Source organism: Lepidothrix coronata, unplaced genomic scaffold, assembly GCF_001604755.1.
Source record: "Lepidothrix coronata isolate B3197 unplaced genomic scaffold, Lepidothrix_coronata-1.0 Scaffold8, whole genome shotgun sequence".
Lineage (NCBI taxonomy): Eukaryota > Metazoa > Chordata > Aves > Passeriformes > Pipridae > Lepidothrix > Lepidothrix coronata.
The window spans coordinates 6,799,577-6,826,701 of NW_016690188.1; the positions used below are offsets into that span (position 1 = coordinate 6,799,577).

Genomic DNA, 27,125 nt, shown 5'->3' on the forward strand with positions numbered 1-27,125 from the left:
TTGTCTGGACTGCCCAGCCTGAGGCTCTGGGCATGGCAGCTGGAGCGGGGTAGAGCCAGAGCTTGGGGTGACCCTGCTCCCTTGGGCTGCCCCATTCAGTTGGCAGGACTGGGACCCCTCTCCCATTCTTCTGGGGTCCCTGAGGGAGCCCCAAGGGGCAGTTGCTCATGAACAACATTGAGCTGGACACAGACTTCTCTGAGGTGGAATAATTTACTGTGGTGTATATGGGCAAGGGGTGCCTGGGCTGGGACATGCCAGGGTTGTGTGTGAGGGATGCAGCAGAGCTGGTCTGGGGGCCTTGGAGGTGCACCCCCCCACACACACTGAGCCATGTGGAATGAGGGGTGAGGAGCCCGGGCAGGGGCTGTGATGTTCTGGTCACTTGGTCTTGAGGGGAACAGTCTGTGGGGACAGTGGGGCAGAAGGGACCTGCCTTGGCTGGGGTGGGTCTGTGCGAAGGTGAGATCCAGGGCTGGGGTGTGAGCTCAAGGTAAGGGCATGGGATGTTTTGGTGGGCTGGAGTAGGGACTGCTTGGGCTGAGGATCTGGGGCAAGTCATGAGGGAGCTGGGCAGGGTACACTGATACAGGGTGGGGGTCCAAGGTACAGCCAAGTGGTCCCAAGAGGGCCAAGCAAGGATCCTAAATGAAAACAAGGGGCTCTAGGCTGCTAGGCAGGGAGCTTGGGAGTAACCAGGGGTCTCTAGTGCAGACTAGGGTTCACAAGCATGCAGAGCAAAGGTCCTGAGTTCAGCCTAAACTCCTGGATGTGGGCAGGGGTCCTGGGAGCAGAACAGGGGTTCCAAGGGTGCAGAAAAAGGCTCTCAGGAGGAGGCAGGGGTCCTGGTTGTGGATCAAGGCTCCTACAAATGCAGCTGGGAATCCTAGGGATGCAGAGCAGGGTTCTGGGGCACAGCCAAGAGGCTGAGGTGAGCAGAGCTGGAATCCTAGGGTGTGGCTAGGGATGCCAGGGATGTGGTTTTGGGCCAGTGCAGGAGTCCTGGGAGAGGGTATGGTGGGTAGAGTGCTAGTGCTGCCCAGCCCCATAGAGCAAGGGGTGGTAGAGGGGGCAAGGATAGGAGAACATGAACTTGACTGCGAACTTCATCTCCTTGTTGTGCTTCTGCCAGGGGTAGATGGCCAGGAGGAGCAGGCGGCCGCCCACCTTGCGGCCCATCACCAGGAAGCTGCCACTGAGGCTGTCCAGCTGGGGGCAGGGGCAGGCGCCTGCGTTCCTCATGTGCAGCACCATCTTCTTGGTGTCCTTGCGTTTGAGCGGGCCCAGCTTCAGCACCTTCTTCTTCTGGGCAGCCACCAGCCGCCGCTCCCCGTTCTCCTCCGTCATCTCCTTGATGCGCATCTTCACCACTGTGTGGGGCAGCCGAAGGGCATGGTTGGGGGAGGGGGGCATTGCTGGGACACCGGGGAGGGGAGGGTCTGGGCCAGGCACCCGTGCAGAACAGGATTCAGCCCATCCCTGGGGTGGGTCTCTGGGGAAGTTACTGTGTGGGAAGGGGAAAGGGGTTATTGAGTGACCCTCCCACATGTCCCTTTCTGTCTATCCCCCCACCAATGTCTCCTCTTGTGGTGCACCCATCCATGCATGGTCTGAAGGGAATGGCCAGGGATCTCCCATGGGGCTGTCCCCATACACCCCCACCCTCTGGTCAACCCCTGCCTGGGCTGTCAGACCTGGAGGAGGCAGACCCCTCTCCAGGGGGGCTGGGAAGCAGACCCCAGCACTCACCAAAGTCACTGGAGCACATCTGCTCCATCATGCCATCCGCCTTGTGCTCCATCTCACACTGGGTGCAGATCTTGGACACTGTGGTGAGAGACTAGTCATTGTCACAGCTTCCTGCTACTGATACTTGTCACCTGGACCAGCTCCTCGGGGACTGCTTGGGAGAGCCTCAGCAGCTTCTCTGCTCCCTAGGCAGCTGTGCTGGGGTAATGGGGGGGCACAGAGCACCTCTCTGGCCAGTGTCCCAGCATCCCCCCCAGCAGAGGGGATATGGGGATGCCCTCCCACCAGATGTTGTTGCTTTGAAGCACAGGAACAGCGAGGGTGGCCCCAGCCTGAAGGGTGTTGTCACAGCCCCGATCCTGACCCTGGGCTGCCTTTGGCTGATGTACCCTCCCCTGTCTGAGGGGACAGCCACCTGCAGCAGCAACGTGGGACTGAGACCCACAGATGCAGTATGCTCTTTGCTGCTAGCATGGGACCCAGAGGAAGGAGAGGGATATAGCACTGTGGTGGATCTGCCAGTGGCTCCCACCTTATCCCATGTTCTCCCCTGTCCTGGGGCAGTTCTGTGCAGGCAGCTGGGTCCCCAGCTCCCTCAAGCAATGAGTGGTGTCCAGACAAAGCAGCTGATGCTGCTGGTACTGCACCCACTCGTGCCCTGCTGCAGACAGAGGGTCCTTGGCCAGTACCAGTGTCCTGAGCTATGCTTCGAGGGGTGAAGGGATGGGGGTGCAGGGGCTCCACATGCATCCCCATCCCATCACAGTACCCTTCCCACTTACCTGGTGGCGGAGTGGCTTTGCTGTTCCCAAACTGGACGGCAATGCAGAGCTCATGGTCAGATGGGAACTTGCCACAGTGCAGCATCTCAGGCCAGGGGAAGCCGTAGGACTCCATGACAGGGGCACAGGAGTCACGTACCACCTCACAGAGGGAGCGGCAGGGGTAGACGGGCCGGTCGAGGCAGACAGGGGCGAAGAGGGAGCAGAGGAAGAGCTGGGTGTCAGTGTGGCACTGCTTGGCGAGCAGGGGCACCCAGCTACCAGCCTGCTGCTTGGCCTCGGCCATGGTCTCGTGCTCCAGCAGATTGGGCAGCCGCATGCGCTTGTAGCCCACGTCGCGGCAGAGCTGCATGTCGGGCGGGATGTCGAGGCACTGCGGCTCCCGCCCGTAGAAGCGCCCATGGGGCAGGTTCTCGGGCTGCCACCCATAGTAGTCGTAGTGCTGCCCGCCGCCCAGAGACCCTGCCAGCGCCAGCGACAGGGCCAGAAGCGCCGTGCTTCCCGAGCCCGGGGGGCTGCCTGCCTCCGGCATCGCCGCTGCCCGCCTGCCGCTGCCGGCCGTGGCTGCCGAGCGGGACGGGAGCGTGTCTCGGCACCTCGCCTGCTCCCTTAGCGCCTCCCACGCTCGCTGCCCTTTCTAAGGAGGCTGGAGGCCTCTCCGGCAGCCAATCTGCTCTGGCTGCCGTGCCCCCCGGGGCTGGCCCCCGGCTTCCCCCCCCCCTCCACCCTGCCCACCCCGCTGCCCCAGCCCTCCCTCTCTCCTCGGTGCATGGTGCTCCATGTCTCCCACCCTCCCAGGGAGCCTCTCTGCATGCACCCCTTCAGCCCACCCTGGCTCTGTGTGTCCCTGGGGTGATGCTGTCTGGAAGGGCTGGCTTGTCTGTCCCATGGGGATGTGCTGTGGGCACAAGGTGCCCCCATTATACACCAGTCCCCCTGCCCATCCCGACTGGCACCCCAGAGGCATGCCCTGTCACATGCCAGGGGACATTGGTTATTACCCTGTGCCCCTTCTCTGTCCTGTGCCCCATGGTGTCTGGGTTTGGGTATGCTTGGGGTTTAGAGGATGGAGGAATAGGGCATCCCAGAGGCTTCGTGCTTCAGCACTGGGGGAGAGCTGAGGTACCCAGGTGCCATGTGTGCCATCAATGCCAAGGTGATGCCAATAGGCATGGAGTTTTTATTCTTCATGGGTGGCCCTGTCAGCATGCACTTTGGACAGCCCATGGTCTGCTAGGCACAGGTCTGCTGGGGTTACACCTCTCAGCAAAGGGCTTTCACACAGGCTCTGCCAGTGCCCGGGGTGTGGGCAAAGCTGCAGCCCAAGTGGGGTGAGAGTCCTGCCAGGGCCACATTCCCCTATTCCCTTGGAGATGGGCTGGGCCAGGGGGTGCAAGACTTAAGACCCCATTAGAAGCCCATTTGTCTGCAGGGGTTATCTGGGACATCCCCTCCCTTTCCCGTGATCGATGCTCCTGCCTGGCCAACAGGCTTTGGGCTGTCGCTGGCCCCTGCCTGCCGGATAAGGCAGCTCTGTTAATGGTGATAGAGCAAACAGTCCAGTTCACGCAGTGATAGCAGCTGCTCTTTGCCCTGGGCTGGGGGCAGGGATTGTTCCCCCAATCCTGGTGGGGTCCATCTGCTTTGAGGCCATGCTGGGAACCTCAGCCACATGACCTGCCCTTGCCTGCAGCCTGCCTGCCCTGCCCATGCCCTCTGTGCTGGGCTCAGCAGCCATCACTACATCACTGATGCTTACTGCCAGCCTGAGGGTGGGCTGGGTTCATCTCACCCCAGCCAAGCCTGGAGATGGCACCATTAATGTGTAACTGCCGGGAGCCCGATAAGATAGAGCGGCCCTTTATCAGGGCTGCCTGGTAGCAGGAGGGAGGGTGCTGGAGGCATCAGGCTGTCACGGCAGGAGTGAGATTGTCTGGAGATAAATGCTGATAGAAAATAACTAATCCGTGATGGATGGGCTTGGGCAGGGTGTAACTGCCATGAGAGCTAGGCTGGGAAGGGGCTGGCAAGGCCTGGGAGCAGGAGCTGGGAGGTGGAGGCAGAGCAAGGCTGTGTGTGCAGGGTGGAGTTGCCAGTGTGTGTGGGATGCTGAGCACAGCCATGGGTGTGCCATGATGAAGGTGAGGGGGCTGGTGAGGCTGGGGTTGAGTGAGGGGCTCTCTGCCAGCTGGCCCAGTCCCTCTGTCTGTCACGATGCCTTCATTAGAGCCACTGAATCACCTCTTGTCAACATGGCCATGCTGGGGGGAGCGTGGCTGGCTTCAGGATAGGGATGTCCATTCCTGCTCCCACCCTTCTAGGTGTCCTGGCAGCCTTGTCTCTGAGCTGAGACTTTGCTCTAGGCGTTCCCTGATGCACTCCCATTGCTTCCTTAACCCTTTTCTACCCAGGATGCCTCAGGGGAGGTAGATCTGGGGTGTACCCCAGAGAAGGGTATGGACCCAAGGCAGGTGGATCTGGCACCCTTCCCTGCATGCTGTCTGCACAGGCTGATCTAGTGCCCACATTCCTGTCCTGCAGCCATGCAACTGTCTGGGAGACTGACACTTGTGCCTGTCACTCCAGGGAGCTGGCTGTGCCAGCACTTGTGTCACTGCCTGTTGCCTGTCACAGCAGCGAGGACAGAAGCGGGGCCATGGGAGCTGCCCCCTCTGCAGTGGGGACCTCAGGGACGGTGAGCCAGAGTGGCAGGGTAAGAGGACATCCCCCTGGGGGTACCCCATTGACACTCCAGGCCCTCCCTGTGGAGGACCTGTGCCTGGTTGTAGCACAGAGGAGATCTGAGCTGGGGGAGCAGGAGGCTCCTGGGAAATGAGATGCTGAGAAGGACCTTGGCCTCCTCTTTCCGTCCTTGTGTCCCACTCTCCTGCCTCAGCTTTGGGTGCTACTGACCTTGTTTCTGTGAGTAAAGATGCATCCCCTGGGCCTGGGTGGGCTGACTGGCCTGGATGGGTTCTCTCCCATCCTACTGTCCTTCCCATCCTGGTTCTTGGGCTATGTCAGTGCTGGACATGGGATGCACTCGTTGTGGAGCAGGGATGTCTGGGAGAGGAAGCACACTGGGGCTGACCATTCAGGGGCCCTCAGGAAGGGACAGCACGCTGGGGCTGTCTGTGCAGGGACACGTGTCCGAGGGTGTCCAGCAGCTGAAAGGAGAGAGCACCCTGGCTGGGGGGCAATGCTGGGCTGGCAGCACAGCTCTGTGGGGGTGGCCCTGCCTGGGAGTACTTGTGGGAGTTTGGGGCATGACTGGGGACACTGTGGGGTCGAGGTAGCCCGGGGGCAATGTGGAACCATCAGGGTGGGCAGCGCACAGGGTCAGTGGTGGCTGTGCACTTGCCCTGCGCCCACACACACTCACTTGCCCGGCAGCCCCAGGAATGCGCTGGCAGCGTTCCCAGCCCAGCTGCGGAGCTGACGCGCTCTCCCAGCCCCGACCCAGCACCTCCTGGCCCTACCCAGTTCCTGCCAGCTTGCAAACAGACCCTCCCTGTTCACTGCCGGACACCCCGGTCCTGGCCCCCAGCACCTGGTCCTGCTCAGCAGGGCAGGGAGGGGGCATGTCCCATGTGGGGGACCCTCTGAGGAAGAGTCCCTTTGCTTCATGGCGTGGCACTACACATAGGGACCTCCTATGTAGTGCTGTTTGCCCCTCCCCACCCCACTGGGGAGGTGGGAAAAGCCACCCATGTCTACTCCCAGCACAACCCCATCCCTGTGTGGTAGCAATCCTTGCACAGCCTCAGCTTTCAGCTGGCACCTTTGCTAAAGCCAGACCTTGGCAACTGGCTCCAAAACCACATCCTCCTCTGCTTGCCTGTTTGCAGGAGGATGCTGAGTCCCCTAGCACCTGTGGACTTCCTCGGGATGTGCTAGGGGGCTGTCCCCACCCTCTGCAGCAGCTCCCAGCGCAGTGGGGTGCACCAGAACCACTCCTTGGTATGGACACAGCTGAACATGGCAGTGCTTGCAGATGCCACAGAGGAGGGCCCACTCTTGAAGTGCTCAGTCAGTAGGGTCAGTGGCCCCAGTTTGAGGCAGTCTCCATGTCCTGCTTGAAGGGGCAGGCTGAGGCACTTGGAGCTGTTTTCTAGAGGCTCACAGTGTGGGGGATGTGTCCCCCTCCTCCCCCACAGGTGCACACACCTGGCATCTCTCAGGAAAGGTTATCAGTTAATCATATGGCCCTGCTGTCTTTGCGCCTCCCAAATGTCACTGTTGTCCTCACTGGATGGTGATCTCATGCTCCCCCACCAATAATGAAAGCCCTCCCAGTGCCGTGGGAAGCAGCTGCCAGAACCTGGCCCTGTTGTGGCCTCTTTGAAGCAGAGCTGGAGCCGCTGACAGCCCTGACAGGCAGGAGAGGTGGCTCAGCAGGCAGTGGGTGCAGGATGGGGCCCCAGGGGTTGGTCCTGGACTGGTTGCAGGACTCCAGCTGTCCTCCATGGCCTCCAGCCACCCTGCTGGGGCTACAGGGAGGGTTGAGATGCTGGGATGGGGTGCAGAAGTGTGCACCCAGAGACACACTAGGGACATGCCCTGTTCCTGGTCTGGGAGCCAAGTGCAGGGGCTGAACCAGGGGCACTGCTGGGGCATGGCTGCTGTGATATGATGGGCACAGGCATACTGTCTGTGCAGGGTTGGCCATAGGGATCCTAAGTATGTCCTGTGTCTGTCCCATAGGGCCAGGGGCAGGGCCTGTGGGCAGCTAGCCAGAGCCAGAGGCAAAAGGAGATCTGATCCAAGGGGTCTGTGCAAGACAGGTCAGAGTCACTTCACTCCAGGCACAGAGGAAAAGTCAAGTAGGGGAGTAAAGGCAGCTCTGGCAGCAGCCATGCCTATCCCTGCTGCAGGGCAGCCTAAAAATAGTCCCTCAGGGCTGAGCAGATGGAGCAAAAGGGACAGAGCCCTGTTGCTGCAGGCACCTTGCCAGCCCCCCTCACAGTGCTGGCGTTGAGGGAGCATCAGGGCCATGCAGCATTTTAAGGCTGCCCTGAGCTCTTACTGTCCCTGATCCTACTGCCTGGGATCCCTTTGGCTATGCCAACCCCCTCGACCTCTGACCTGCCTTGCTGGAGGCCATGGCACAGCATAGCAGGACCTGGCATGGCATGGCATGGCAGCAGCCTATTTCTTCTGCATGGGAACCAGGAGAGTCTATCTCTGCTCTGGTTAAAACTGGAAAGCCCATGATGGTGCACCCTGCCTGGGGGAGCTGGTAGACCCTGGTGGGCTCTGGAGGTGCTGGGGACCACAGATACCACAGGTAGGGCCAGGGGCTGTATGGTGATGGGGAGCACTTTGGGTCAGGTCAGGGCTGTCCGTGTCCTGCCTGTCACTGGGCAGTATGGCTGGCAGAGAGTGGCTCCCCATAACGGGGTGATGTCAAAGGGATGACAAAGGATACTTCTTGACACATGCCCTGGTCTTGCAGACAGCAGGTCCATGGCTTATGAGAAAAATGGAGCCCAGAACCTGGGTTGGTGCAGCCAGAGAAGAGACATCCCTAGGGCAACACTACAGGTGGAGGATGATGGGCAGAGCCTGGGGTGGCGGGGACAGCTAAAGCCCCCTGACTGCTCTTGGCCCCTCACTGTAGCACGGGAGAGCAAACTTCGTCTCTCGGCAGGCACAGCATTGCCATGGCAACTGGCAGGACCTGCCAGGTGGGCAGGAGAGCACTGACGTGGCAGTGACATGCAGCACGGGAGGGAGATGGGATGCAGGGTCTCGGTTTGGGGACATCTGGGGACATGCTTGGGAGTGTAAGCACAATGCATGTGCATCAGAGTGCATGCCTGGGGTACATGGGGTATGTGGGCAAATGTGGGCAGCTGATTGCATGCATGAGTGCCTGTGCCAGTGTGCATGCACGTGTTTGGGTGCATGGGAGATTTCACACGCCATCCCCTGAGGGGGGTCCTTTGGTTTTGTGGCACTGTCAGGGCAGGGTGTACCTCACTGCTCCGGGCTGTGGGCCAGCAGGGCTGCTCTGAACCATGGGAGCAAGAGGTTTCCCCAAAAACTATGGGATCCATTGCTTTGTGTCTGTGGGGGAGATGTGTCCTCCAGCTGGGGTCCCTGACTGCATGTGTCCTTTGGTCCCTTGGTAACAAACCCTGTCTGCTCTAGAGAATGGGGACTGCGCACCAACCACCCCAGGGCTCTGCCTCTATTTGCCCTGCCCAAAGCCTGCACTGGTGCTCAGGGTGGGGGGATCAGAAGTCAGACAGAGCTGCCCCTGCAGTGCAGGCAGCTGGCCATGCTGTGTTTGCTGTGTTCACCGTGTTTGCATTAGTTGTGTGTGTTAGCTGTGTTAGCTCTATTAGCTGCGTTAGCTGTGTTCCCTGACAAGGCATACACGCTGGCAGGGCCCTGCGCTGCCTCCAGCATCGCCCAGGTGTTGAGGGAAGGGCTGGCTGCTCTCCTGCCTGCCAAGGGCCCTGTGCCCAGCTACTGCATCCCTCTCACCCCACCACGGTCCCAGCTAGGAGCCGCCCCCTCCTTCACCTCTCGGGAGAGCGTCTCTTCCCCCCGTTTGGCATTTCTCCGGCTCTAATTGAGCTGTCAATGGGTAGAGATAATAGGGAATTCGTTAGCTCTGTCTTTGATGTCTGCCCGCTCTGCGACCGCAGCGCCAGCTGCAACTCCTTCGCAAACAAACAGCTTCAGACAAGGGCCCTTGGCACGGCGAACTGCCAGCCGCACGGTCGACTCCCCAAATCGCTGCCGTTCCAACCTCATGGAACAGACCCCCTGTTACCTCCAGTAGCACCCCCTCGGCAGCCAAGTTCCCCCATAGGGACCTACAGCTGCATCTCAAAGGCACCCGGGCTCCGCAACCCGCCGTGCCAGACCCCCGGGGACACCCAGCAGCAGCCCTCCCTCTAAGCCCCTCTCCAGGGCCAGCCGCGGGGCAGCGGGTACCGCCGTCCGCAGCAAGGGGCCCGCGTCCTGCAGGGGCCCCGTGCCGGTATCAGCGGGCGCCCATCCCCGGTGCCTCGGGGCGGGCCGCGGCGGACCGGGCGGCTGCGCACACGGGCGGCCGGGCCCGCCTCCGCCGCTCGGCTCGGCAGCACCGCGGACAGCGCCCGGCCCCGAGAGGCTCCGCACGGCCCCGGTGACGGCGCCGGTCCGGTCCGGTCCGGCCCCCCCGGCACGGCACAGCCCGGCCCGGCGCCCGCCGCGCCATGGCCACGGAGGTGGGTGCGCGGCGGCAGGGCGGGGGCACCCCGGCGGCGGCACCTCCCGGGGCCGCGCTGCGGCGGAGCCCCCCCGCTCCGCCCTGCCCTGCCCGCCGCCACCGGCTGCCTGGGCGCGGCGGGGCGAGGGCTCCGCGAGCGGTGCTGCTGCGGGAGGACAGCGCGGCTCTGGGGTCCGTGCGGGGGGAGTGTGGGACCGGGGGCTGCGAGGGTTCTGTGTGCACGAAAAGGCCGGTGTGTATATGGGGTGCCTGAAGGAGTGTGGGGGTGCAGGGTGGGTGCAGAGTTCCTTTGGTGGAGGGAGCAGCGCGCGTTTGGATTGGGGCACCCCGGGGAGAGGGATGGCTGTGGGACTTGGGGTCCTTGTCTCAGATGCCGTGGGCGGGACGTGGGCCAGGGACAGACGGGCTCTCTGTGGGGCAGAGAGCAGGTGGTGGCCCCATGTCACCCAGGGCAAGCGCAGGGAGGGGCCTTAGACCCGCCCTTGGCACAACCTGGTCCCTCTATCCACCTCTCCAGCCACCCCACAACCCAGAGTTCGGGCGGCTAGCGCGGGCCTTCACACCCCATGGGGAATCAGGGCTTAGCATCTACCGCGGGATCTGCTGATCCTTTTTCTGCAGCCTCCCCACTGCAGCCTGCTCACCTACTGTGCCACTGCTGCAGCCTTGCTGCTCGGCCACTGCTCCTGCTCGGCTCACTCCCGTCTTCCTGCCTAGGAGCTGCTGGGTTGGCTGTGTACTGGGGTACTGCTTAGGACACGGGGCTGTCCCCTCCCTGGGCCATGGCCCGCTATGAACACACACTCGTGCATGCAGGAACCAGTATGGGTGAGCTCTGACAGCAGCCTGGGGCAGGGAGCACACTCATTCGCCCACACTCTGAGCAGGGGGCTGCCACAGCACCCTCCCCTTGCCACCATTCTCCCCTCACCACTTGCTTCGCATCTCCAGCACTGAGCTGTGCTCACGGCATGACACAGCCCATGCTAGGGGTTCCCTATCCTGGGGGGTGTGCGAGCCTACAGACCCTGACACTGGGGGAATGGCTGCTCCTCAGGCCCCCAGCTTTCCAGCAGGGATGCCTGGCATCCGCTGGCTGCAGCCCCCCTGTATCACCCACTGCCCCCAGGTGCACAGCCTGCAGGAGCTGCGGCGCAGCGCGTCCCTGGCCACCAAGGTCTTCGTGCAGCGGGATTACAGTGATGGGACCACATGCCAGTTCCAGACAAAGTTTCCCCCTGAACTGGAGAGCCGGGTAGGAAGACTGACAGGGTGATGCCCTATGGCAGTGCCTTATAGGGGCTCAGAGGGTAGAGGGGTCTAAAGGCGTGGGGCCCCCATGGGATGTGGTATAGCCCTGGGCCAGCCAGTGCTGCTGGGTGCATGCAATCACAGTCACCTTGCCTGCTGTGCAAAGACTTGGATGCTACTGGGGACTGGGAGGCTCTGGTGAAGCCTGCAGGCTTAGCAGATCTTGGGATGGGTGGGATGTGGGCAGGTGCCAGCGAGCTGAGGCATCAGCTGGGCAGGGAGGAGAGAGTTAAGTGCTCTCCAGATCGCCTCAGGAATGGGGACAGGGCAGTGCAGGGAGTCAGCCTCTGGCCAGACTCTCCTTCACTCTGGTTTCTGTCCTAGATTGAGCGGCAACTCTTTGAGGAAACTGTGAAAACCCTAAACGGCTTCTACGCTGAGGCAGAGAAGATTGGGGGCAGCTCATACCTGGAGGGGTGCCTGGCCTGTGCCACTGCCTATTTCATCTTCCTTTGCATGGAGACACATTATGAGAAGGTGCTGAGGTGCAGGGGAGGGCTCAGGGATGGGCATGTCTGGCAGTAGGCACAGGGACGGCTCAGGGATGGCACAGGGAGCAGGGGGCTGAAGGCCAGAGCAGGCAGCACTGCTGGCAGGCCCTGAGTGTCCCTCTGTGTGCTGGCAGGTACTGAAGAAGATCTCCAAGTATATCCAGGACCAGAACGAGAAGATCTATGCGCCACGGGGGCTGCTGCTCACTGATCCTCTGGAGCGTGGCATGAGGGTTGTATCCTGCAGGCAGCAGGGTGCTGGGGGGATGGCAAGGGGTGGAGGGACATTGGGAGTGGTTGCCAGGCAATTGGGCTAGCACATTTCACTGATGATCCTTAGCAGGGCCCAGATTGAGATCTCCATCTACGAGGACCGGTGCAGCAGTGGCAGCTCCAGCAGCGGCAGCTCCAGCAGCAGCAGCGGTGGGGGTGGTGGGGCGGGGGGCCGGTGACTGGCAGGGAGTCCCTGCAGGGACTCGTACTGCCGGGACAGTGGCCTCTCCGAGCTCCGCAGGCTGCACTACCAGAGCACCCGCTTCTGAGCCCAGGGAGAGCGGGAGGGGGAGGCTGTGGCTACCCGGTGGGGCTGCCCACCCCCATCTACTCTATGCCCCCCACAGTGAGTCTGGCCCTGATCGGACCCACTGTGGGCAGGGGCTAGTGCTGGGGTATCCCAGGTGCTTCCCACTGAGCCAAACTGTTGCCAAGGGGCTCCCGCAGCCCTCTGTGTTCTTGGTGCTGCTGTCTCTGCCCCAAGCAAAGGGGGCTTGCCCTGCTGTGGGGAGCCACAGGTGGCAGTGCCCTGTTGCCATGGATCGGGGAGTCAGGGGACTGGAAAAGCCCCCAGCAGCACTAAGGGGGGGATGCACACTTAGCCCCATGCCCACAGGCACTGAGCTCTTGCTTCACCCTCTCCTTGGGGCACCCTGCTCTTGGTGCTACGGCTCGGGCTCAGCTGCTGCGTGTCCACTGCCCAGGGTGTCTGCAGAGCCTTGGTGCCACTTCTTTTGCATGATGGTGCCATACGTTCTCCCCAGCCCTGCCCCAAATGCTGCCTGTTGCTGCTCCCCAGCCTTGGCCACATGCTCTCACCCATCTGGCAGTGCATCCTCGCCGGCAGCATCCTCGCCAGCAGCATCCTTTAGCACTGCCATGACACTGGGCACTTGCTTCTGCTCCCTCCCTGACCTGGTGCTAAACCCAGCTGGACCCAGAAACTTCCCCAGCCCAGTGTCCAAGGCAGGGAGGTGCAGTGCTGGGCAGGCTCCTGCCCCTGTGCCATGTGCCCCGGGCTCATGCATGGTCCAGTATAGTTGAGGCTAAGCTGTGGCATGGCTGAGGCAGGCTCCCTGCCCAGTCCTGGCAGAGCCTGCCCATACCTGGCTGCAGCTCCCTGCCTGCACTGCCCCATGGCCTGCTTCAATGCAGGGACAGTGCCTGGTGGAGCAGCTCCATCGGGACCCTTCCTCTCACACTGCTGAGCCCTCTCCTGCCCACGTGTCCTGCATGCATCTGCCACCAGCACCCTAATTCTCAGCCTGGCCTGTGGTGGGGACCCCAATGGGCACCTGGGCTTGGCTGCAAGGTGTGGAGGTTCATGGTCCAGGGTCAGATAGGGGGAAATACAAGGGTCCCTGTGACATCCAGCACCTCGAGGAGAAGAACTCCTGTCCGGGTGCAGGGCTGAACCGAGCCAGCATTTCTCTCCTGGGGTCCTGGAGGGAGGACTCTGCCCTGTGGGACTCCCTTTGGCTCGGTCATGACGTGTGTGAGGGGTGGCCCTGGCCTCAACATTCCTGCTGGAGCCCCCCTGCATGGAGACCTTCCTCAATAAACCCCACGCTTCTTCTCCCACTGCCTGCCCTGCATCTTCTTGTGCTGGTCGGGGGGGGGGGGAGCAGGACAACATTGTGGGGGCAGAGTCAGGCTGGGTATCCCTTATCACACTGGTGTGTACAGATCCCCACCAGGATGGTGAGTGTGGGGGAAATGAGGGTGAGGGATGGGGCAGATGGGGCAGTCTATGGGAGGACAGGGACAGACCTGTGTAGCAGTCAAGTGGCCCCAGTGACAGGGACACACGAGGAAGCCAGTGCAGGAAAGGGTTTATTCAGTTGGCACCGAGTGCAACTGGAACAGGGCTGGAGGTGAGCAGGGGACACCTGGCTGTGCCAGGGCAGGCTAGTTGCGTTGGCAGCGCCCACCGGTGCCCAGGGAGAAGCCGCGGTGACAGTGGCAGTGGAAGGAGCCATGGGTGTTGTGGCAGATATGGTCGCAGGGGCCAGGCTGTGCCTGACACTCATCTATGTCTGGTAAAGAAGTAGAGAGGGTCAGAGCAGTGCCAAGGGTACAGGGATTGTCTGGCATGGGCAAGGAGAGAGGGTGCATGAGGGGGGGCAGGCTGAGTTAACCTGGGACATGAAGGCAGGTGGTCCTGCCACTGCTTGTCCCAAGGCTGCTGGGTGGCAGATGCCTTCTTACTCCACAAACTCCTGCACAGCCACAGTCTGTCCATCCCACCCTCCAGGTCTAGGGCTGTGAGCACAACTGGGCACCCCAGGAAACAGCATTTCTGCTCCCAGGGCAGCATGGCTGCACCAGGCTGGGTGCCACGAGTGGGCAGCCAGTTGCTGCCTGTAGGTACTCACCCAGGCACCGGTTGGCAGCAGGATCAAGGGGGCGGAAGCCTGGGTGGCAGCGGCAGGTGTGTGCCCCAGGGGTGTTGGTGCAGAGCTGGCTGCAGTTGTGCAAGCCCTGAGCACACTCGTCGATGTCTGGTAGTGGGGAAGAGAGCAGCATGGGGTTACAGCACACCAGCAGAAGGCAGCACAGCCCTTTTGCTGGGGTGCAGGCAGGGCTGCTTGCTGCACCCCAGCCCCTCCAGTGCTGTGTCCCCAATGCAGAGCTGCTCAGGGTCACTGTCACCCTCCAGTCAGCTCCCAGCCCTGAGGCAGGGAGAGCTGGGGCATAGCGGGGATGCTCCCCACCTTGAGCTCCCTCCCCATGCAGCCCCAGGGCAGGATGGGCAGAAGCAAGGGCACAGCCCTGCTCTGCACAGCTCAGCAGGCCAGGTTAATAGATGGGATATAGTTTATTGGGGAGTTCTCTGGGAGAAGGGCTGGAAGACTAAGCAGGGTCCGACTCCAAACAGTAGGGTCAATACATTAAAAAACAGAGCAGGAGGGTCCTGCCCCTGCAGGACTGGGGAGACCCTCCTCTGCCAGGGCTGGGGAGGTGGTCCCCACTGCCGAGGAGGGGGCAGGCAAAGCACACACGTCGCAGGCCAAACCAGCAGGCACATGGTACAGTATTGAGGCGACGGAGCAAGCAACCACCTGGGAGGTGCCAGTGTGGCAGGAGCAGCACTGGGGCAGTGGGATGCTGGGGAAGGGGCTCTGTTGCATTGCCCCAGGGCTGCTTTCCCAGCGACGGTGCATGGGACAGCCAGGTCCGTGCCTGTCCCACTGCAGGTCACCCCGATAGGTCACAGCCAGCGCTTCGAGGGCAGTTGGACATGGAGAAAAAGAGAGAAAGAGAGACAGGCAGAAGCCAGCTGGTCCTTCCACCAAGGCTGCTCTGGCATGTTACAGGCAGGGATTAAAGTGCATAGAGGCAAAGGCAGAGTCCGAGAACTAGAGGGAGGAGGGCACTGTGGGGGAGCCTGGGCCAGCTCCCAGCAGAGGGGTATCCCCCAAAAAAGGCCACTTGAGCTGCACAGAGGAGTAAGAGAGAAAAAAAAAGAGAAAGAGAAGGGGAGTCAGTGGTGACTCAGTGCGAGGCGCAGGAACAGAGCCAGGGTGGAGGTGGCTGGACAGCCACCCAACAAGTTGCAGAATGTGGCCAGGCCTTTATCAGGGGTGCAGCACCATCCCAAGGTGGTGCTTTGGGGCTGCTGCCAGCTGGCATGGGGTCAGGATGTCCCAGCCATCACTCACCCACACAAGCTGTACCATCCTCGTTGGGCTCAAAGCCCCGGCTGCAGCGCTTGTTGCTGCGACAGCGGTACCCGCCATAGGTGTTGATGCAGATGGGCTTGTCCCGGGGACAGACAAAGGGGAACTCAGTGCACTCATTTGTGTCTGCAAGAGAGTCCTCAGCATTAGATGGTTGGGCAAAGAGCTTGGGACTCCCAGCCATGGCCCCTCCGGTTCCCCCTGTACATGCTGGATGATCACCCCAGTGGTAGCCATGCATAAGCCATGTCTACCACCCAGGAGGTTCACAGCATGGCCACAGCCACTCTGCTGCATCCCTGACACCCCTTCATTGCTCATAGCTCCAGTACAACGCCTGCCACGTGCCAGCCATGCCTCCCGCCACAGCACAGCGCTCTCGCTGCTCCCTGTGACACCACGGTCCCCCTCTGGAGCCGTGCTGCTGCCCTGTCCCCAGGCCATGTGCCAAGCAGACAGCTGTACCTGGCACTGAGCCATGTGGCAGGCAGCCATGGAATGATGTCCCTGTGTCCCCCCTGGGGCCATGCTGCAGCATCCCGGGTGCAGGCGCACCTGTGCCCCCAGCAGCCACTCACCTACACAGCGTCCATTCTCGTGCTGGGAGAATCCCTGCCCGCACTGCATTTGGGGAGAAGCAGAGACCGCCAGGATGGGGAGGAATCAGCCCTGGACAGCCACAGAGCCAGCAGAGCCCAACCCCTCATTCCTGTCCCCAAAGTCTCCCACCTTGCACCCACACCCAGTCCTCACCTCCAGCAGGGCAGGCATGAGTGGCTCCTCTACATCCAGGGGGTAGGGGACCTCCAGGACAGAGTTGGTCTCACTGCTGGCCACAGCTCGTGACACCACACGGCCATCTGGCCAGGTCACCTCCAGGCTGCTGGCTTCGTCATGCCCTGCAGGCGGGCAGCCCATCAAAGGGGGGGTCTCCAGGGTGGGCAGGGGCTGAAAGGAGGCCAGTGGGGTGGTAGGGATGGGAGGACCAAATGCTCCTTGCTCCCCAAGCCTGGCCCCAGGTGCTCATGCTGACAGCCCATGTACATGGATGTAGTCCAAGGGGTGTAGGTGAGGACAATGGGATGATCTGCCAAGGGCCAGAAATACACTCCTGTGGGCTTGGCTGCTGGCCATGCTGAGCCAGAGGAGGGCTAAAACACAGGGAAAGCCCTAGTGTCTGAGCAAAGTAGCAGACAAAGGGTGGAGAAGGGGGCAGCTGCCCCTTGCAGCAGAGCTGCAGTAGCTGGGCACCCTGCTCAGTCTCCCACAGAGCCCACCATACCCAGGGTGACAGGCATGGATGACAGGCATTGTGCTGCAGGACAACAGAGCAGCAGACATGGACCTTGCCCAGGGAAGTGCCAGGGAAGGTTGGGGGTGAAGGCAGCCCCTTGACCCTCTGTCTCACCCAGTCCAAAGTGTGCCACGGGCTCCATCTCACAGAGATACCCCGAACCGCCATCGATGATGCGCAGGTGGGCCCCGCTGCGTCGCGTGAACAGCACCACTTTGGCCCCCCGCGCAAAGGCCCCGAAGCGGGTGCGGGGAATGACTCGCAACCAGTTGTTGCTTCTGCCCTGCAAGGGAGGAGGGAGCAAGGAGACTGAGCTGGGAGCGACAAAAGGGATGGGGACAACACAAGGACCCCCTGCTTGACTCACCTGAGTGCCCTTGAAAATGGAGATCGGCTGTGCCATGGACTCACCATGGGATAGGATGAGGTCCAGCATCCCATCGCCATCAAAATCTGTCACTGCACCTCCTGCAAGGACAGGATCACGTCATGCCTAGGGCCAGGCCCCACATCTCCCACCGCTACACCCTGCTGCTGGTGCGGCCTTCCACAGGCAACAGCAGCATTCCTGGCCATGCAGGAGCAATAGGGAAGATAGAGTGACTCCAATGTAGGAGTAAGTGTCTCTGTGTGGGTGACATCCTGCAGTCAGGTCTGTCACCATCCTGGGCAGTGGAGGGGACAGGTAATGCCTGGAGAGTTGTGGGATACAGGAAACTGCCTCACCCTCTCTCAAATACAGAGGGTGACTTTGAACAGTGGGCACCCAGGAAGGAGCCCCCCAAGAGTAAATCCCAGGGGAACTGGAGATGGCACTGTTAGTTGGGTATGGGTGGAAGGAGAAAGCATGGGGCCATTCCTGGGTAATGGGGGCTCCAGCCTGCTGGTGGGGAGCAGGCAGATGACTCAGCCAGCCATGCAGCATCCCCAGTCATAGAAGGTGCCAGGCAGAGCTGTGGCACATGGACCTCCACTGGCAGAGCCAGGGGGACCCACCCGTGCCCCGTCCATCAGGCTCCAGTGCATCCCCTGGATTCAGCTCTTCCACGATGGGGTCTGAGTGTTCCCTGCGGATGAGCCTGCCAAACACACACAGGGTATTAATGCCATTCTCTGCTGTACTCAGAACCCTCCTGGGCAGTGTCTGACCCTCCTGCAGAATCATGGTAGAGGTGACAGCCCTGGTGGCTATGCAGTGGGGATGGCGATGCATCTGTCCCCTGTTGGCATGTCCCCACTCAATGCAGGCGCAACAGGAATTTCATGAGAGCTTGTGATTCTGAACTGCAGAGTAGCAGCACCAACTCCAAACACTCCAGGAGCTGGCGATGTCTCCAAAGGACTCCTCGACAAGCCACTGCCCTCCACCCACCCACAAGTGCAAGCACGGGTAGACAACCATCTCCCACCACCCCACACACCAGGCAACGAGGTGCTACACAGCAGTAATAAGGAATTGACCCTCACAATTAACAGGAGTCAAGAACAAGCTTCCACACAGCAGCTAATCAGCGGTGCTGGGGACCCCAGGGGCTGCTGTAGGCACGATTGTAGTGGCTGGTAATGACACTGGGAAGGGCTCAGTCACGGCATCTTTTATTAGCTGAGCCTGAGCCGTGGCACTGCTGGAGAAGAGCTCTGTGAGCCTGGCTGTGGTGTGAGGGCTGCTTGTCTCCCAGAGCAGGGTGCAGGCTCCCCAGCTCCCCCAGTACCCACCAGGCTCCTACCGGAAGAGGCGGTTGGCAGAGGAGCCGCGGTAAGCGATGTTGTTGAAGAAAACCTCCAGCTCCTGGTCATTGTCAAAGTCAGCTGCAATGACAGTGCGGACGGGGGATGGCATGGAGAACTTGGGGGTGGCGATGTCCTGCACAAGGGATGGGCATGGCGTGACAATGGGCACAGGAAGCAGGACACTGGGTCCTGCTTTGGTTCTTCGGGTCCCCTCCTCACTGGGAATTGGGGCTCAAAGGCAACTCGGGATGAAGCCAGCTCCCCCGCCTGCGGTGGCTCAATGGCAAAGCCATCGGTGGGTGTATCCCAGCCCCCGCCCTCACCCGGAATCGGATGCGCCCAGGGGCTCCACTCTGTAGGTAGAGGCGGTGCGGCCCGTTCCAGTTGCCATAGACGATGTCCACTCGGCCGTCACGGTTGAAGTCAGCCAGCGCCACACCGCGTCCGTGCTGGTAGGGGTCATCCAGCCCTGGGGAACCGCAAGGGGACAGGGGGAGACGGGAACCCCTCTCTGCCTCCTTCACCCCAGGCTGCCTCCTGGAATGCGCCCCATGGTACCCAGACAGGTCCCCCATGCGCAGGGCTGCACCCCTGTGCTGACGGATGCCCCAACGCCCCTGCCCGGTGGTTAGTGGGGCTCTGGGTCCTCAAGGCTGTCCCTCCACCCTGTACTCATCCTGTGCACGCGGGGACAGGCAGAACCAGCCTGCTCCTAGGTCCCCAAAGTCTGGGTGCTCCTCCAGGATCCCTCTACTCACCCACAGCAGCCGCCACGTCCCTGTACGTCCCATCCCCCCAGTTGTGGAAGAGGAAATTGGGGCTGTTTTCATTACCGCAGAATATGTCAGAGGCACTGTCACTCAGGATGGGGCCCACAGCCACTCCACGGCCCCCTAGAGACAGAAGCCCGGGAGTGAGGGGACAGCTGCCCCAGAGGTGTTTGTGCTCCCCGTGTTCCCTCAGTGTTTCCCACCCAGTGCTCCGAGCCCCACCCCCCTTCCCACTGCCGGTGTCCCTCCTTGCCCACCTCCAATCCCTCTCATCAGGAGCTAATTGAGCCTGGAAGCCGGTTGTTTTACTCCCAACCCTAATCACTGCCATCGCCATGGTGACAACACTCCTAATTAGTGACAATTTATCACTGGGGAATGCAGCGGTCCCCGTGGCGATGGGGCAGCATGAGGCACAGGCTGGCACACTCCCCGCTGCCCCGCTCCTGTGCCTACAGCCCCAAGTCCCACTAAGTTCCCTGTGGATGCTGCGAGGTCTGGAGGGATCAGACCAAGTGATGGCGGGCACGGGGGTCCTACCAGGTGTGCATCCCGTGGTCCCGGTCCCTTCCCCGGCCCCGGGGCTGCCACTAGATGGGGCAGTCAGGCAGCCCAATACGCGGCTGCACAGCCCCGCCACAGCGGGGTCCCACGCTCACCATGCCCAGCAGCGCACCGTCCCCTCCACGGGGCCACAGCTGCCGGGTACCTGTGTACTTGCTGACGCCAGCCTGGGCAGCCACGTCCACCAGCACCACGACACCACGGGCGGGGTCACTGGCAGCCACATCCATCTCAATCAGGGCATGGGGGCCCACATTGCCGCTGGCATAGTTGGCGATGTAAATGGAGTACCTTCCGGAGCCCTGCAGCCAGCAGCACCACCTCAGTACCCAGCCACCCAAAACCCATCTCCACGGGGACCACAGGATCCCTGCCGTGGATGCCCTCATTGCTCTGTGGGAGCAGGCACTGCTACTCTGTGCTGAGCAAGAGCTCTGCAAAGCCCATGGCAAAACATCCCTGGAGTGGGTATGTGCACTTTTTCCTTCAGAAGCTCTCTGGTCCACAGGCTCACAGTGCTGGCATGGGGCACGCTACCCCCTCCAGCATCTCTGGTGTGCCAGGTCCTCCCAGTCTCCACCGCCCTCCTTGTCCCATGCAGCAGCTGCACCCTGATTTAGTGATAATCATTTGGAAACAAACCATTGGAGGAGGAGGAAGAAGAAAGAGCAGGTGACAGGAGCATAAATCACCTCGACAGGCAAGTTTATCAGCTGGTGGCAACCATGTGGACAGGCATCCGCAGTCCCCACGGCTGGGGGAGTTGCCAGCCCTGCCAGTCACAGGCTGCTGGCGGGCACCCCTGGCCCCATTGGCAGGGGTGGGATGGGCCTAGCAAGGGAAGTGGTCCCCCAGGACTCCACTGGAGGGGACTGGGGGTGGGAAGGGAGCAGAGATGCCCCTGCCCACAGAGCCCTGCCTGCTCACCGTCCGGTCCACGCAGGCAACGGAACGCCCAGCAAAGCGGCTAGCCACGTCCTGGTTCACCTCATCGCTCAGGATGTCCTCCCAGCGCCCATTGCGGAGTTTGAAGAGCTTGTCTGTGTAGGTGGCCATGCCTGGAGAGGGGTACAGGTCAGTGCCCTGCAGCAGGGGAGGCTGTGGAGGAGGTACACTTTTCCCAGAGCATCCCAAACCTCTGCTGTCTCCACAGCCCCCTACAGTGCCCAGGGCTGGGCTGCTGCTGCAAGAGCCCCCATGACCCTTAAGGGCCACCTGGAGACACACAGAAGAATCAACTTATTAAGGTAAAATGTGTCCCAATGGGGTGCAGCCCTGTAGATCATCCCCAGGAAGGTAAAAGAGAAAAAAAAAGAATCGATTCAGTGCCAGGCACAGGCAGCGAGCTGCACTGCTTTGACAGCGGCAATGGCAGTGCCTGATTTAGGGACAGGTGTGCTGGCAGCCACCGCCAGCCCGGGTAATTAGGAGCATCAGGAAGGTAGATCTGCTGCCTGGAGGTCAGGGACACAGGGCAGAGCTGGGCTGAAGCACCAAGCCAGGGCACTCTGGGGATTCCCAGTGCCAGATTGGGGCACTTAGGTCTTTTCCCCATGACAGTCATGCTAGAAACTGGGACAGCACCAGCAGGGCAGGATTAGACTTGATTTGGTTCAGCAGGCACAGGAGAGCCACGAGACAGAGGGGCACAACTGCTGCAGGGCACAGTGGGGATTTGCAGTGCAGGGTCCCTGTGCCAGGGCAGCCCTGGGGGTGGTGGGGAAGCTTCTGTCCTGCTTGGGGTGCTGCCGGGAGGGCGATAGGCAGCTGGAAGTGCTGACTCGGTGGCTGGCTGGGCTCAGTGTCCCACCCGTGCTGCCATCAATCAATGGAGCCACTCAACTGAGAAATTAACTCCAGCCCGCACACATCCCTCATGCACCGAAGGTCGCGGGCAGCCGTGCTGGGGGCTCGGGGCACAACTGCCTGTGGGACTCACCAGAGAAGGCATTGTTGGTGTTGAGGAAGTAGATCTCCTCACGGCCATCGCCATCGATGTCACAGGCTGTCACACCGATGGCATGGCCCTGACGGTCCCGCAGCGCATAATATGGGGAGCCCCGCTCATCCTCTGCCACGTTCACCAGCCGCCCCTGGGCCTTGTCATACTTGAGCACCAGGTTGGGGCCATTGTACCTGTGAGTGTGAGCAGGGGGGATGGCTTCCTGAGGCTTGGGGACAGGATGAAAGCCCCTGTTCCATCCTAAAGGGGACACTGGGTGTGAAGTCAGATTTTCCCTGTTATGGGCACTGCAGAGACCTGCATGGTCTGTGGAGGCCAAGGGCTGTGTCAGGGATCCCATGTCCACCTGGCCTGCATACCACAGGGCAACACCAGGGCAGTGGTGAGGGCCAGGCAGCCAGCAGGGCAGGATGACGTGCAGGTCCCTGCTTGCAGCCCTTTCCCAGGGCAGGAAAATGGGCACACAAGGCAAATCCTCTCAGCAAGGTGCATACTACCGGCTCCCCGCCCGTTCCTGCCTGACGCACCAGTAAACAAGTTATACAACGGGCACCACAACTGCTTACAAAACCCCAGCTGGCTTCTTGACTCAGCATGGCTGGGAGTAGTGGCCCAGACCTCTCTGGAGTCCTCAGTGTTGCCCATGGTTTCCTGCCTCAGGGTGATGCTCAGAGCAGCAGCAGGGCTACACTCTGCTTGCCACCGCTGTGCCTCCATACCACTGGATGGGAGCCGTGAGGGTAAGGCACACTCTCCAGGTGGGCACACCTGTGTGTGCAAGCCTTGTTTGGGGATGACAGTGGTGGTGTCTACACAAACACCCTTCAGCGGCAGCTCACAGCCATGCCAGCACACACACACTGAGCCTGCACCATGGTCCCTGCTGTCCGTGACCCACTGGCAGCAGCTGTTTTGTGTCCAGCCCTACTTGGGCACTGGCAGCACAGCACACGGCTCCCTGCCTCCCCAGCTCCTGCCAGCCCTTCCCAGCTATCACTCCAATAGAAGGGCTATAAAAAACCTCCAGCCAATTAACTGAATCTCCGGAGAGCGCTGAGTCCTGTCAGCGGAGCCGAGACAGCTTGGGGACACGCTGGCTCTGCACTGCAGGGTGGACCCCAGCTTCTGGGCAGCTGCCACTGCCCCAGAGCGGGGACCGATGGGGGCACTCACATGGTCCTACACAGGCACTCAGCTGGCACCAACACCCTATGTGGGTGCGCATGCAGACACACACACACACACACACACACATGCAGACCCCCACCCTGCTTTGTGCATAACCACCCAGCCAGCCACAAGCCCACAGAAGAGGGAGGACTTCCTGGCCCTGCAGGGCCACCAGGTCCTGCTGGCACTGAGGCACTAGTGCACCACTCACCCTGCCACCACAATCTCGAAGTCACCATCGGCATCCAGGTCAGTGACAGCCACACCATAGTTGAGCTGTGTGGGGTTGCTGTCGTAGTCAGGTGGGAGGAGGCGGTTGGTGACGGCTGTGAACATGGGCTCGCTGCGCTGGAAGCCCTCACTGAACCAGGCCAGGGACAGTAGGCACAGTGCCAGCATCTTGGACACCTGGGAGAGATCTGCAGCTCATCAGCTTCAGGAGGAGACCCTGCTCCACAGTGCACAATGCCCAAGCAGCCCCATTGCCTTTGCACAGGAGACACTCTCTTTCCACCCCTTGCCGTATCACACCAACCTGTGCCACATCACCTGCCCCTTGACCCCTTGGCACTGCAACAGCTCTGGCATCGCTGTGCACGGAACCCCCTTGGTGCTCACCTTCAGGGCTTCCCTGGGACAAGACCAGTGAGCTGGGGCTGAGCAGGAGTACAGCCTTGGGAGGGACTGGGGAGGCTGGGGCTGAGCAGGAGTACAACCCATGGGAGGGACTGGGGAAGCAGAAGGAGGGCTGTGGGATGCTGACAAAGCTGGGCTCAGGCTCAGCTTGCTCTGCCCCAAGGGGCCACTAGCATCCAAATTCCTGGCAAGTCACAATACCAATCACTGCTCCTTTGGCAGGACCAGAGGAAGCAGGCATTCACCAGGCTGAGGAACTTGTTCTCTGCCTAGTTGGTCTTCCAGAGCTGGGGAAGGCCATGGGGAGAACATGAGGATACTCTGCCAAGTGACTTCCATGTGCATCAGTTTCCCCAGCCAGCTGGCACTGTTCCTCCCAGTACCTCTGCAGGGTGAGCTCCTTCCAGCCTGGCCAGGGAAGGTTTTTGCACAGGGATGCGGCCCTGAGAAGGAGATGCTGGGAAGAACGGGAGACTGGGAGGAGAGGCTCAATTAACCTGGACTGCGGAGGACAGTGTCTGCCAGCACTGCTGGCAAGGCTGCGGAGATTTTGGAGCTGGCTCTACCTGGCTGTAGCACAGGTGATCAGAAGGGCCACCCTCACCCCAGGCCAGGCAATCCCATCCAGAGGGGAAGAGCCCAGCAACCAGCTGTGTATCCCCAGGTTATGGGCATGAACGCACATGCCAGTGCTCCAGCTGGAATAAAACCCAGAAAAACCAGCCTGTCCCACTCTCAAAAACTGGAGGGATGGCTGGGGCACCTCTCAAGGTGGGAGACACTGCTTCATGTGACTATGACATCCCTCTGGGCAGGACTGCTCTCCCCAGCCAGGAACAGACCCTCCCCAAAACTGGCATGGGTACAGAGATGAATGAGCCCTCTGCCAGCTGATCCCCATGCCACTGGACTCTGACAGCAAGTAAAGGAAGCTGTGGCAGCTGCATTGTACCACATATGCCCACCTTGGGGAGGGGAAGGTACCCCAGATTTAGATCCTGGCAGACCCACCAGGTTGTGGAGAACAGCTTGCTGCTGCTGCCTCCTCTGGGGATGAGAATGGTCCCAAAGCTCTTTGGGGTCCCAGGACTCCCCTGACTCAACCAAATAGCTTTCAGACCCACCTGTCTTGGCACAAAGAGGCTGTCCTCTAGCTGCAGAGGAAACTTCAACCCCACTGCCCAGCACACCCAGAGCCCTGCATCCCATTGCACCAGTCCTGCTCTCCAGGGGCAGGAGCCTGGGTCTTTCCCTGGTGCAGATGCTCCATTCAAGACATATGCAATGGGGACAGGGGTTCATTGGATTGTCCCATCCCATCTCTGGGATGGGACAGTCCCTGGGTGTCACTCTGCAGTGCCAGACAGGGAGGAAGAGAAGCCTTTGCCACAGTCCCACTCTGGGCTCACCAATGTAAGCATGTGGGAGAGCCGCCCGCATTGCGGACGTGCGGGTGCAGGGCTGCCACACGAGCCCCCGACCCTGCAGGGCAGCGCCACCTCACAGCCACAGCCAGGCAATGGGTGGCTGTCCCCAGGCCATTGGCAGGCCTCTCCCTGTCTTTCCCCCTTCCAGCTCCCACTCCCCACAGTTTGGCCTGTTCCCCAGATACTCTGTCACCTCATCCAGCTGCAGCTGAAATCCCTCCAAGCTGGATGGAGCTTTTCCAGGAGGAAATAATGTTCCTGATTGGAGACAAAAGACTTTTCCCAATGGATCCAGTGACTGGTGCCATGGGGAAGGGATGTACTGCCCAGAGCCAGGCCATTTTGGGAAGAGGGAGGGAAGCTCAGGCTCTGCATGCAGAAAGGCCTCATGGTTCTCAGCATGCTGCTGATAGCACCAAGGCCCTGGCATGAAGCTCCACCTGATGTTTGAAGCTAATGGGTTTTGTTTGCACGCAGGGCAGACCTCAGTCTATCTTGTCCCAGCAGAGCCATGTCCTGGCTTGTGTTGTGGCATCTGGTGGCAAGGTCACCTCAGGAGTTGTGGTCATCCCAGGGTGCTTGCTCAGTGTGGCTAAACCTGGTAACACAAAGCCAAGGTGCCAGGCAGGAGTAGAGGCAGTGGGTGGATGCCATGGGCACCCACACAGGGTGCACTCCAGCAGCACAAGGACAGGGTGCTGGCTCCAGGGCCAGGATGCAGTGCATAAGGCTCATCTGCTCCCACGCATTGCTGTGGATGACAGTGCCCTGCAGGGAGGGTGGAATAGGACTGGAATGGGAGCCAAGAAGCAGGTAGGTGGTTGTGGTCCAGACTCTTCACCATGACTGGGGAGATGCTGTTCCTGGGGCTCCTCATCGTACCCACATGCACATCTCTAGCCCCTGATCCACATCATGGGGAGAGTGGGAGCTGGCTCACCGTGCAGCCACCCCATCCCGCATGCCACCGTGACCTTGCTGCCCTCCACACTATGCACCCCAGTGATGTCATGCTCCACCACTGCAGCAACATCCCACCCCAGTCCGCAGTCACCTCCAGCACCTCTACGACATTTCTTGACATCATGCAGCAAGGGCCTCATTGCACCCCAAAGGCCCCCCAAAGCAGTGACAACATGGCGACATCACAGCACCTCATGCCATCATGCCACATGTGCCCCAGTAACATCATATTCCCATTCCTGCTATTACTAGGCTGTCAGAGCTGTACCTGTCAGGGTAGAGGATGGGTAGATGTCCCACAGACCCAGCAGCCCCTCTCCCACAATTGGGCTGCCCAGGAGTGCCAGCAGTGCCCCCTCCACAGCACCTCAGCCCCAAGCAGCCCAGCCCCTGCAGTGTCTCTGCTCCAGCCAAAGCCTGTGAGCCCAGGTCCTGCTGCTACGTCTGCTTGCTGCTGGAGCCTGTTCCTCCTATGCAGGACTCCTCAGTGCCGGACCTGGCAGGCTGGGGCTCAGCCAGCAGCAGCTAATGCAGTGTGGAGATGAGCAGTCACCTTAGCCTCTGAGCTGGGCCCAAAGGGACACCAGGTCCTTGGGGTCTCAGACTCACCAGCACGCAGCCAGCCCTTTCCCATGCAGGCAAGTATATGGCTGGACCCCTCTGCTCACTGGCCCCAGTTCGTCCTCAGGCTCAGTCACGACCAAGCACAAGCGCCACTATAAAGAGGCGCTGTCCACCACCCTGCTGCCCCTACCAGCGCTCCCCAGTCCCAGCACACACTCCCCCATCACTGCTCCAGCCTCCTGAGCACGGTCCTCCCCAGCCCAGCATCCTCCCATCCCGCTCCCTGCTGCCTCGCTCTCCCGCATCACATCCACGTCTCGGGGACAGGCTGCTTGCCTGTGATCCTGCTCCGCCCTCCACCAACTTCTCCCCGGGCCGGTGACCGTGCCGGAGTTGAGAGCCACCCCCCGCCGCCCCTCCCCGCCCCAGAGTCCCCAGGAAACTTCATGGAGCAGCAAAACCACACCGCTACTCACGGGCCAGGGGGGCCGCCCGGCGCCCCCGCGGCGGCGGGAGCGCATCCCGCACCGCC

At 61.1% G+C, this 27,125-nt stretch overlaps 3 protein-coding genes across 6 annotated transcripts; 1 reads left to right on the plus strand and 2 right to left on the minus strand.

The window, feature by feature from the left end:
• Window positions 1–741: 741 nt before the first annotated feature.
• Window positions 742–3,076, minus strand: SFRP5 (secreted frizzled related protein 5). The gene is made up of 3 exons (XM_017804178.1): window positions 2,532–3,076; window positions 1,750–1,827; window positions 742–1,370 (listed from the first exon to the last, which is right to left on the minus strand). Exons 1-3 carry the CDS (start codon window positions 3,061–3,063, stop codon window positions 1,030–1,032), a joined length of 951 nt encoding a protein of 316 aa, XP_017659667.1. The 5' UTR covers window positions 3,064–3,076; the 3' UTR covers window positions 742–1,029.
• Window positions 3,077–5,172: 2,096 nt separating this feature from the next.
• On the plus strand, window positions 5,173–13,405 carry GOLGA7B (golgin A7 family member B). Of its 3 annotated transcripts, none has more exons than XM_017804200.1 (5): window positions 5,173–5,244; window positions 10,886–11,011; window positions 11,392–11,544; window positions 11,693–11,794; window positions 11,909–13,405. In XM_017804200.1, exons 1-5 carry the CDS (start codon window positions 5,188–5,190, stop codon window positions 12,008–12,010), a joined length of 540 nt encoding a protein of 179 aa, XP_017659689.1. In that variant the 5' UTR covers window positions 5,173–5,187; the 3' UTR covers window positions 12,011–13,405. The 3 variants fall into 3 exon arrangements, with proteins under 3 accessions (XP_017659689.1, XP_017659687.1, XP_017659688.1); XM_017804198.1 differs by lacking the exon at window positions 5,173–5,244 and adding an exon at window positions 8,216–8,317; XM_017804199.1 differs by lacking the exon at window positions 5,173–5,244 and adding an exon at window positions 9,728–9,754.
• A 333-nt stretch (window positions 13,406–13,738) lies between these two features.
• Window positions 13,739–27,125, minus strand: CRTAC1 (cartilage acidic protein 1). 2 transcript variants are annotated; one of them, XM_017804196.1, is made up of 16 exons: window positions 27,070–27,125; window positions 23,215–23,411; window positions 21,810–22,006; window positions 20,798–20,928; window positions 20,016–20,172; window positions 19,295–19,429; window positions 18,860–19,005; window positions 18,533–18,669; window positions 17,802–17,884; window positions 17,173–17,273; window positions 16,920–17,088; window positions 16,265–16,410; window positions 16,090–16,132; window positions 15,494–15,637; window positions 14,207–14,332; window positions 13,739–13,867 (listed from the first exon to the last, which is right to left on the minus strand). In XM_017804196.1, exons 1-16 carry the CDS (start codon window positions 27,112–27,114, stop codon window positions 13,740–13,742), a joined length of 2,085 nt encoding a protein of 694 aa, XP_017659685.1. In that variant the 5' UTR covers window positions 27,115–27,125; the 3' UTR covers window position 13,739. The 2 variants fall into 2 exon arrangements, with proteins under 2 accessions (XP_017659685.1, XP_017659686.1); XM_017804197.1 differs by lacking the exons at window positions 13,739–13,867; window positions 14,207–14,332 and adding an exon at window positions 14,849–15,268.

What these genes read in the sequence shown, in the direction of transcription:
- SFRP5 (XM_017804178.1), bottom strand. Translation starts at nt 3,063, where the DNA reads ATGCCGGAGGCAGGCAGCCCCCCGGGCTCGGGAAGCACGGCGCTTCTG. An exon ending in CAAAGCCACTCCGCCACCAG is followed by an intron (nt 1,828 to 2,531) that starts GTAAGTGGGAAG and finishes CTCTCACCACAG; the next exon opens with TGTCCAAGATCTGCACCCAG. An exon ending in GATGTGCTCCAGTGACTTTG is followed by an intron (nt 1,371 to 1,749) that starts GTGAGTGCTGGG and finishes TGCCCCACACAG; the next exon opens with TGGTGAAGATGCGCATCAAG.
- GOLGA7B (XM_017804200.1), top strand. Translation starts at nt 5,188, where the DNA reads ATGGGAGCTGCCCCCTCTGCAGTGGGGACCTCAGGGACGGTGAGCCAG. An exon ending in CGGTGAGCCAGAGTGGCAGG is followed by an intron (nt 5,245 to 10,885) that starts GTAAGAGGACAT and finishes CACTGCCCCCAG; the next exon opens with GTGCACAGCCTGCAGGAGCT. An exon ending in CCCCTGAACTGGAGAGCCGG is followed by an intron (nt 11,012 to 11,391) that starts GTAGGAAGACTG and finishes TTTCTGTCCTAG; the next exon opens with ATTGAGCGGCAACTCTTTGA.
- CRTAC1 (XM_017804196.1), bottom strand. Translation starts at nt 27,114, where the DNA reads ATGCGCTCCCGCCGCCGCGGGGGCGCCGGGCGGCCCCCCTGGCCC. An exon ending in TGGCGTCAGCAAGTACACAG is followed by an intron (nt 19,430 to 20,015) that starts GTACCCGGCAGC and finishes TTCTGTCTCTAG; the next exon opens with GGGGCCGTGGAGTGGCTGTG. An exon ending in CGTGGCACACTTTGGACTGG is followed by an intron (nt 16,411 to 16,919) that starts GTGAGACAGAGG and finishes GCCCGCCTGCAG; the next exon opens with GGCATGACGAAGCCAGCAGC.